Here is a 10,346-nt window from a genome sequence, read left to right as displayed (position 1 = left end):
TACCGGCTGCACGTGACTGGAAGACGTCCCATAGGAGGTGGATTCTTAATAGATGCCTAAACCATCTCAACTTACTTTTTTCAACTAGGAGACTGTGTGACCTACAAGAGTGGAAGAAGTTGCACACAGATGGACTACTTTCTATGCAGGAGATGCAGCCTGAAAGAGATCAGAGACTGTTAAGTGGTGGCAGAGTGAGGACCGAACCAAAAATACGATGGTGGAAAGTGAAAGAGGAAGACTTCTTTGTGAAATTCAGAGAGAAGGTGAATCAGACTGAGTGGCAGTGAAGATGTGCTGAATGACTGGGAACTACTGCAGAAGTGTTGAGGAGACAGCTACGAAGGTACTTGGTAAGACATCTGGACAGAGAAAGGGACACAAAGAGACTTGGTGGTGGAATGAGGAAGTTAGAAAAGAAACAAGCAAAAAATAATTTGATAGTAACAGAGACAAGGAAAGTTGACAAATATACAAGAAGATGTGAAATAAAGTGAAGAGAGAGTTTGTAAAGACTAAGGAAAAGGCCTATGATTAGATGGATGAGTTGAACATTAAAGAAGGACAAACAGACTTACTGTAAATTGACTGGTCAGACAGCAGGACTGAACATGGAGGGACATGATGCAGCTTAGAGTGATAAAGGATGCAGATGGAAATGTGCTGACAAGCCAAGAGAGTGTGTTAAGAAGGTGGAGGGAGAACTTTGACGAGCTGATGAATGTAGAAGATGAGAGAGGTGAGAGAGAGAAGGTCAGAGGAAGCAGACAGAGGGAAACAGGAAGTGCAGGTAATTAGTAAAGATGAAGACAGGAAAGACATGAAGGTGATGAACATAGGAAAAACATAAGGAGGATGAAGACAAGACAGAAAGAGGATGAAGACAGAAAGGGCAGTTGGTCCACTTGGTACAGAGGCAAAAAGTTGATGAGCCACAACATGAAGCTGTTTCACCATTTTTGTACAATAGCAGCAGTCAAAGCTGTTTGATTCCTCAGAAAGTTATTTCTCTACAGATTCTTCCTCAGTCTGAACTTCAATGATGATGATGATGAAGCAGCATCAGTGTCTTTTTAAAGCTTCCATCAGCCTGAATGAAAACACAGCAGGAGGAGGAGCTCTACAGCTGAATATGAAGTGAACAGCTGCTGTCTGCTCTCTACTGTTCATTCAGCACAAGTGAAAATGATGCTGCTGCTGTTCATCTGTATGATGGTTGTCTCACTTCATACTGATGAGTGAAATGTACCAATGTACTTGGGAAACACTGTTTAAACATTCTTTGACTTACATTGTAATAAACTAAGTGTAAAAATGACATGATGGGAACTCTGTTTGTTCTTCCCAGGATCCTCTGAGGATTTACTGAAACCACTTAAAGATGCCATCATAGCTTTGGAAGGAGACACTGTGACTCTCTCCTGCAAATATTCAGGCTCTGTCAACAACCTCTACTGGTATCAACAAATGTCCAGTTCACCTCCACAGCTTCTGTTCATGGAATATTCAGAGACAAAAGCAGGGTTGTCTTTTAAACATGACAAACCAACTAAAGAGTTTCATCTGCAGATCTCCTCTGCTGCAGTGTCTGACTCTGCTGTGTACTACTGTGCTCTGCAGCCCACAGTGACAGGAAACAACACAACTCTGTACAAAAACCTTTGGAGCAAAGACAACGCAATACTCCACAACATCAACTAGAGGGAGACACACACTGTTACACTCTAATGGTTTGTGATGACACAGTTTAGATTCTTTTCCATCATGAGACACAGTTGTGATGAAGAACTGTAGGAATGAAGATAATCTGACATGTGAGTCTCCTCCTACTGACTACAGATGTGTCTGATTGAGAGAGAACGGTTTGATTCCAGCTGTGAACATCAGATCAAACCAAACTCATAGAACAACTCTCAGCTAATTCAAACTGAACATTCAGTTACTATATTTCTCTACTGTCAACATGGAAAAACTCTTTGCAGTTTTGTTTCTTTCAGCTCTCATAGGTACGTATGATCTTGAGAAAGAAGCTGAAACACAAAAACATTTTCTAAACATGACAGATTGAGTTCAGTAGTTGTAGCTGAAGTTCAGAATGTAACATTTCAAAGACGTTATCACTTCCTCCTTAATAATTACTCAGTGTATTGTTAACAGGATCAATTCTTTTCATATCAAACTGATTGTGTGAAGTTAATATGTTGATCATATGATGGATATGTGAGTGTGTCTCTCTAAATCTAACAAGTTGTTTCTCTCACTAGGTAACACGTTGGAAGATGATATTACTGCCATCAGGAGTGAAGTGGTTAAATCAGAGGGTCAGAGTGTTACTCTGTCCTGTAAATATTCAGTTAAAGCTCAAAATCTTCAGTGGTATCGACAGGATCCTGGATCAGCTCCTCAGTATCTGCTGCTGATCACAGATACTAAAGAGCCTGAAGTGATACAAGCACAAACTCCAAACCTCCAACTGACTGCTAAACTGAACCAGGAGAGAAATCAAGTGGATCTGCAGATCGCCTCTGCTGCAGTGTCTGACTCTGCTGTGTACTACTGTGCTCTGCAGCCCACAGTGACAGGAAACACCACAACTCTGTACAAAAACCTTTGGAGCAAAGACAACACAATACTCCAAAACATCCACTAGAGGGAGACACACAATGTTACACTGATGGTTTTTGATGACACAGTCACTACAGTTGATTCCTCTTTTTGCTGCACTTTAATCTTGAAAAGTGAAACTGATTTAAAGAAGAAGACACATAATGATCAACTATTTCATTGGACAACAAAGATTTTGCTTGTTAAACACTTCTGTTTGAATCTTATAGATTTTGAGCTGATAATCATGAAAATGAAGTGTAATTTAATCTCTGAAATAAAATTATTTTAAATGGTCTATTTTTGTGTTGCCTTGTCACATGTTAACTTTATAAATTTTTCAATGCCTTATATGATACTTTGTGTAGCTCATACAGTTGTGTACAAAAATTGCATCCTCTTATTTTGAAAGGGCAATTTTTTTCATCAACATAATATTTATTGAACAAACAGCCAGTACAAATGGTCCTACAGCAGAAATCATTATAAGGTTGCTGCTTAAATAAATGGATCAGGGGGTGAAAACTTTTGCACAAATGTAATTTTTTACTATAACTTTTTTATCCAATCACTTTTTGCTACTTGTGAAAATAAAAGAAAATTTGAAGCAGCTGAATGTACATTATTATATTATATTATATTATATTATATTATATTATATTATATTATATTATATTATATTATATTATATTATATTATATTATATTAGGTTTAGGTTTAGGTTTAAACAACAGATTTATGATGTAGGAACATTTGTAGTATAGCTGAATGGGTGTGATGGCCACAGCCTCAGCCACACCCCTAAGTTTGTTTGGTAATGTTTTCACTTACCTTTTACCTTAAGTTTAGTTTCTCGTTACTAAGTTTAAGTTGTATTAATTTAATTTCTCTTTTTCTTGAGTTACCATTCTGCTGGTCAAGGGGTGTTGGCCATCCAGATAAAAGATTGGATTGAGGTTTTTATTAACTTTAAATCCTTCCTACTGGGCCTGGATTGTACCAAGTACCCTGTTTGACGCAGGGAGGGAAAAATATGGGGAATATGTTTCTTTAGCTGTTATAGGTTATTAAATCTTTTTTGGTTCATTATTTTGTTATTGCTTTTTCATATTTGAGTAATGGGATGGTGTTGGTAAACTGTTTGTCTAGAGTTTGTTTATAATTTGTCTAGTTACTGTTATGTCTACCCCTTGTGTGTCATATTGGTTTGGCCAGCTAGTATATATATATGTTACCCCTTGGGTGTCATTCAAGTTAGGTCTGTATTGTCTCTGTTGTGATTAGAACTTATGCTGTAATTTCAGTTTGATAGTTTAAGTTTAGCTATCTTTTGTTGACCTCTTTTAGGGCCCACATTTTGTTAATTAATGGAAATTTCTTTGTATGTTACATTTGGGTTAATAAAACCCATTTTCTTTTGTGACTTTACTCCTGTGTCCTGTGTCTACCTGCTCGGTCCCTGACAATGGGCATTAAATATTTTATTGATTATTTTCTTTTTGCCATTTTAAAATAAGGGAATATAAACCTTTGCAGGTAACTGTACCTGTCTAGACATGCACACAGGGCTGGTTGCTTAGTATAAGCTACTGTAAGGAAAGTTAGGCAGTTATAGACTTGTTGTTTGAGTATTTTCTAATGGTCCAGAGGGTTTATTGTTGGTGATTTAAACATTCACAGTGATGATGATTCTGACATTGGACAGTTTTTTTTCTCTTGGTTTAAATATTGATTTGACAAAGGTGCTTGTGTGAACCTTAGTCGTGTGGTGTGAACAGAACCACAAGGTTCTGAACCACAAGCTTCTGTTCTGGCTCCCATTTAATTTGCCTTGTACCCACTTCCCCTTGGGAACTTTAGAGATATTTCTATGCAGATGACATCAAGTTATACCTGTCATTTAACTGTCAAATCTGGCATGACTAATTGAATAATTTATATTTATCTTCAGCTTAACAAGTGTTTATTTGTCCCCTTATTCATCTTTTCCTTAAGGTGCAGAAAAGTCTTGGTTCTTTGCCTATGTCTGTAAGATCCTCAGTCACAAACCTTGGTGTCATTTTTGACCAGGCACTGAATCTGGAGCAGCATGTAGAGTGTAAGACTCCTTCCTGCTTTTTTTTTTAATTTCAATTAATGAACATAACTAAACTCAGACATTTGTTGAATCAGGCTGAGATGCAGATGATTTTCCATGCTTTTATTTCATCCCATCTAGATCCTTGTAATTCCCTCTTTACTTGTCTTAGCAAAACTCTTGACCAGGTCTTCAAAGAGGGAACACATTTAAAGGCTTCAACTGTGATGGTTCAACATCAGTTATTAGCTGGTCCCACCCACTGAGTCCAAGTCAACCAATGAGATTGTTTGTGTGTCCAGAGCAGAAACGTTCGAGGAACTAAAAGCACAATCAGCTTGATGTTGAGGAGAAGGGCTGTGCAGCAGAGAGGCTGTTTAGTTTGTTCATTCTACTGCAGTGGAACAACATTGTTCATCTGCTGTCTGTTTGGCTTCAACTACTCCAAAGACATGTTGCTCTACCTCTTTCTCTCTTTGTCTCACTTTATAGGTCAGTTGGACAAACAATTATTGGCTCATTTCACCTGCTGGAACAGGATCAAATGTCTTCTCCTCTCAGCCTCATCAACAATGTTCATCTAATGGCTTCATTTTCTCTACTTTTTCCAGGACTAATAGCTGGACACAATCTCTCCTGAAGGTGATGAAGTCAGTGGGACAGAAGGACAATCTGGCAAACTCAAATGCAACTATCAACAACTGAGTACTAGGCTGACCTTTACTGGTACAAGCATCATTCTGACCTTCAAGATCTTCAGTTTATTCTGCTTAAAGGAGCAAAATGGAGCACAGCTCAGTACATCACTGATCCTCGTGTGCTCTGCAAACACAGTGATACAAAGTGTAGAAGATGCTGTACAAAAACCTGAACCCAGATATCTGACTCCTCTTCAAAGAGGAGGGAAGTGGTTTTCAAACCAAAGCTTCATATCAGATGGATTCTGCTAATTCCTGCTTTCTCACAGTCACTGTGGTTCCAGCTGCTAATGAAACCCACAAACAGGGAGGAACAATGTCAAAGAGCAGAAGAGAAAAGAACTCCCACTGTCACATCCATTCAATATCTAACCCATACAGACCACAGATACTGTGTGGAAGATGCTCTCACTGCAGTACTGTGGAATTGTTCCTTTGTTTGTGATCATACTAAAAGGTAGGTTCAAGCAGGAATAACAACTGTTTGTTAGAAAGCACTGGAACAGGAAATCAGAGTTTAACATCATCTTTAACAACATTTCTCTCTTCCTTCAGGTGTCAGCTGTAAAGATCTGACTGCAGTCAACAATGAAGAGTTCACTTTAGAAGGCAGCAACGTAACTCTGTCCTATAAATACTCCAGACAAGCAACTGGTAGTGATTATTTCTACTGGTATCGACAATATCCAGGAAAACATCCAGAGATCCTCATCTCACACTTGGGAACACAAAATGCAACAAAGTCCCGACTGTCAGTTAGAGCGAGAAGAGATAAAATTCAAGTGGATCTGCAGATCTCCTCTGCTGCAGTGTCTGACTCTGCTGTGTACTACTGTGCTGTGAGGCCCACAGTGACAGGAAACACCACAACTCTATACAAAAACACAAGCTGACACACTGACAAGCTGCTGGAAGCCTTTTTTCCACATTGTTGAAGTGAACTTTTTCCTTCCACTAGAGGGCCACATTATCAAGTAGGTGTTCAACCATTGTGTCAATAAGAACTGCTGCTGTGAAGAGAACAATTGTCAGACTGAAGGTTGAACATCACACACTTTCTCCTGTTGATTTCCACCTGCTTGTACACATGGAACATTGGCTCTGGATTCTTCTTGCTGCTCTTTGCTGTGGTGAGATACAAACAGTTCCTGAGCTGTAAAGTTAGAGCTGATCATTCTCACTATAACAACAGTTTATGGTTCAAATTGACATTGATCACTGAAAGTCAACTCTACATATCTGTGTGTCTGACTCTCTGTGTAGGTAACTGTTTAAAGCTGCTGATTGTTCTGCTTTAATCCATCATCTTTATTGATTCATCTCTTCCTCTGCATGTTCTGTTCTTCCCCAGAGTGTAAAGGAGAAGACAAAGTGATCCAGACAAGAGGACATGTTACTGCTGCTGAAGGAGACACTGTTACACTGGACTGTACGTTTGAGACCAGTGTTTCCTCCGGTGCTTATTTGTTCTGGTACAAACAAGGGACTAATGACTTTCCTAAGTATATGTTGCGACGTGATACTTTTGGATCAGAAGATAATGCTCCAGACTCCCAGAAACAAAGATTTGATGCTGCAATCAACGGGACATCAGTTCCTCTGAAGATCCAGAAGCTTCGTCTGTCTGACTCTGCTGTGTACTACTGTGCTCTGCAGCCCACAGTGACAGGAAACACCACAACTCTGTACAAAAACCTTTGGAGCAAAGACAACACAATACTCCACAACATCCACTAGAGGGAGAAACAGTGTTACACTTTAGAAATATCACATATCACTGGTGTATACTGGTATATTGGTGGTATTACAGCATCCACCATCATTGCTTTATCTCTACTACCTTTTTAAAAGGTCAAACTGGTTCACACAACATTCTTATTTTCTTTTCATTGCTCTTTGAATGTGTGAATTTACTAATGTAATTGTTTTTCTATTTTATTAAATAAAGTTTTCTAATGATTTTCTAATTTGTTCACAGTCTACAAATTCAGATCCAGAGGCCTCACTTTTAAAAGAGATTATCTGTGGCTCTTTCTTTCCTATTGGTTATTTTTCTCTGTGTTGTACCACAGGGTTCAGTCCTAGGTCCCGATTCATTTTCTATTTTCTCTTTAACATATATCCGTTCCGCCTGTTTTACTACAGAACACGTCCTAATATATTTCATTAAATCCTCTGTTGCAGAACATCTGCAGCTGAAATCAGGAGCTAACCTCCTTAGTATCAACAGCAGTTGTGTCAGAAGGAGCACACATCTGGTCGAAAGCAGCAGAAAACTGAGCAGAAGTTAAAAATCCCACAGAGCAGAGCTGGAGCGCAAGAACTGCTGCACAGGAAAAATCTGCATCAAATAAAATGTGATCAGAAAACACATTGATACAGATTTCTAATTTTGACACAGACAAGCTATGAGACAGAACAAGATATAATTTACATTTTACATTTACATTAAGTCATTTAGCAGATGCTTTTATCCAAAGCGACTTACAAGTGAGGTTACAAGGCAGCAAAAATATATATAATGAATGTCCCTGTTCGTGTGTGGGACCAGACACACATTGCACCAGATTAAGTCAATAAAAGCTAAAAAGTCTCTAACCAACGCTTTATCAGGGCAACACACCTGTATATTAAAATCACAGACAATGAGGACACGATCATAATTAGGCAGGATTCTATCCAACAAATCATTCACGAAGTCTTTGTTATATTTGGGGGGTCAGTAGATGACAGCACACAGTACAGTCTGAGTGACCCACCTCAAATAAAGTCACCTCAAAGCTAGAGGATGCAGAAGATAAGGAACACTGCTTACATTTAAAATAATTTTTTCCTCCTCCGCGTTCGGAAGCCCGCAGGGAGTTAAATTAGTAAAATCCTAAAAGTTCCACTTGGGCGCTACACTCACCAGCACCGTTCCAAGTGTTTGTCACACAGAGGAAGTCCAGGCCACGGGAGCTGCAGAAATCCCTCTGGATAAATGTTTTGTTTGTCAGGAATCTGGCATTAACCAGGGCAAACCTGGCCAGAGCTTGGGCCTGTGGTTTAGTGGATTGGGGGACCCGAGGAACCATCCTCCTTTTACAGGGGTTCATCCCAATCTGAGTGGAGCCGAGGAGAGCAGGGTCTGGAATCCCTCATCAGTGCCTGCAACAGGTGTCAGGCAGACTTTGAGGGGATCCAGGAAGTGTCGGGGCACAACGAAGGGAAAAAACAATCCGTGTCCTGTCCGGGAGAAAAAAAGGAGCGAGCCAAGTGGGCTTTTGAGTTCACCAACTGATCCCTGTTCACCCTGGTGGACCCTGTCCAAGAGAAACTGACGATCGTACACTAGCAAAAACCCATCCCCATGAGGCAGCTGACCTGAGTCTTCTACCTGCAGTGTCTGTCCACAATACTTTCTCTCTTTTTATATTCAATGATGCAGCCAGTTCAGGTACAGTAAGGTGTCTTCTTCTAAAATGAGGACACTCATTTGGACACTATTTGTCAGATTTCTCGAAAAACTGATAAAAATAATTTTACGAATTTGTCAGGCAGTTATTGCTACAAAAAGTGTTTGTAGGAAACTAAAATTAAACCTACAAACTTGTTTTGTAGGTTTAATGATCAATTTAAAAACATTTTATTTAATAAATCCAACAAAAGATAAAAAAATATAAAAGCATGAAGCTGTTTTTAATTTCTTGGCAGTGAACATCACTGAAACTAATTTACCAACTTCAACTGGCATAAAATCCTGCAGCCTGCAGTTAGAGGTTATTAGCTGGTCCCACCCACTGAGTCCAAGTCAACCAATGAGATTGTTTGTGTCCAGAGCAGAAATGTTTGAGGAACTAAAAGCACAATCAGCTTGATGTTGAGGAGAAGGGCTGTGCAGCAGAGAGGCTGTTTAGTTTGTTCATTCTACTGCAGTGGAACAACATTGTTCATCTGCTGTCTGTTTGGCTTCAACTACTCCAAAGACATGTTGCTCTACCTCTTTCTCTCTTTGTCTCACTTTATAGGTCAGTTGGACAAACAATTATTGGCTCATTTTACCTCTACATTTAATTACTAGAAGTCTATTTGTAAAAACACTTTCTATGACAGAAAATTGTGACATTTGTTGTTTTCATGGATCTCAGAATATTCAAAGGTGTGACAAACAATCAAGAACCTGTGTCGAGTCTCTTGATGGTAGAATCTCTTGCAGACTAACTGACATGAATACTCACATTTTGCAGCCATGGGTTCCATGAACAGCATCAATCCACAAAGTACAAAAGAAGTTGTTGCAGAGGGAAGAAACATCAAACTGACGTGTAAATATGAAGGTTCTATCTACAATATCCAGTGGTACAGACAATACCAGAGATCCAGACCAGAGTTCCTGCTCTACATCACAGAGACGGGATCAATTCATCCACCTGATTCTGATTTCTCAGCTCACATTGATAAAACAGAGAAACGTGTGGATCTGGAGATCATCTCAGCTAAAGTGTCTGACTCTGCTGTGTACTACTGTGCTCTGCAGCCCACAGTGACAGGAAACACCACAACTCTGTACAAAAACCTTTGGAGCAAAGACAACACAATACTCCACAATCTCCACTAGAGGGAGACACACACTGTTACACGCTCATGGTTTGTGATTCATCACCTACATTTAGATGTAGTGGTGATTAAAGTAAATGAAAAAAAAATTCTTTGCTGTATAACAACTACAGAACTCTAAGATAATGAGATCTGGTCTTGTATCTGGATGAAACTTCAAGGTATCCTGGAAAGGGGCATGTTTCTAGCTCTCATGACCTCTCTCCCGGTGTGCCAAAGGGCTCAAATCTTGGTTCTCTTCTTTTTTCATTTACTCCACATCCCTGAATTCTATCATCCACTCACATGGTTTTTCCTATCAGTGCTGACCCCACAGTTCTTCTTGTCCTTTCCACTGGATGACTCACATTTCTGCTTGTCTCTGACATCTC

At 39.4% G+C, this 10,346-nt stretch overlaps 1 gene segment (V, D, J or C); it reads left to right on the top strand.

Moving 5' to 3' along the window:
* Positions 1-9,607: 9,607 nt before the first annotated feature.
* LOC137098475 (T cell receptor alpha variable 12-3-like) lies at positions 9,608-9,976 on the top strand. The segment is given in 1 exon segment: positions 9,608-9,976. A coding segment is annotated over 1 exon segment (369 nt).
* Positions 9,977-10,346: the final 370 nt, after the last annotated feature.

The sequence above is a fragment of the Channa argus genome, chromosome 14, assembly GCF_033026475.1.
Source record: "Channa argus isolate prfri chromosome 14, Channa argus male v1.0, whole genome shotgun sequence".
Taxonomy (NCBI): Eukaryota; Metazoa; Chordata; class Actinopteri; order Anabantiformes; family Channidae; genus Channa; species Channa argus.
The sequence above is the reverse complement of the archived record's forward strand: the minus strand, read 5'-3'. Positions and strand labels throughout refer to the sequence as shown.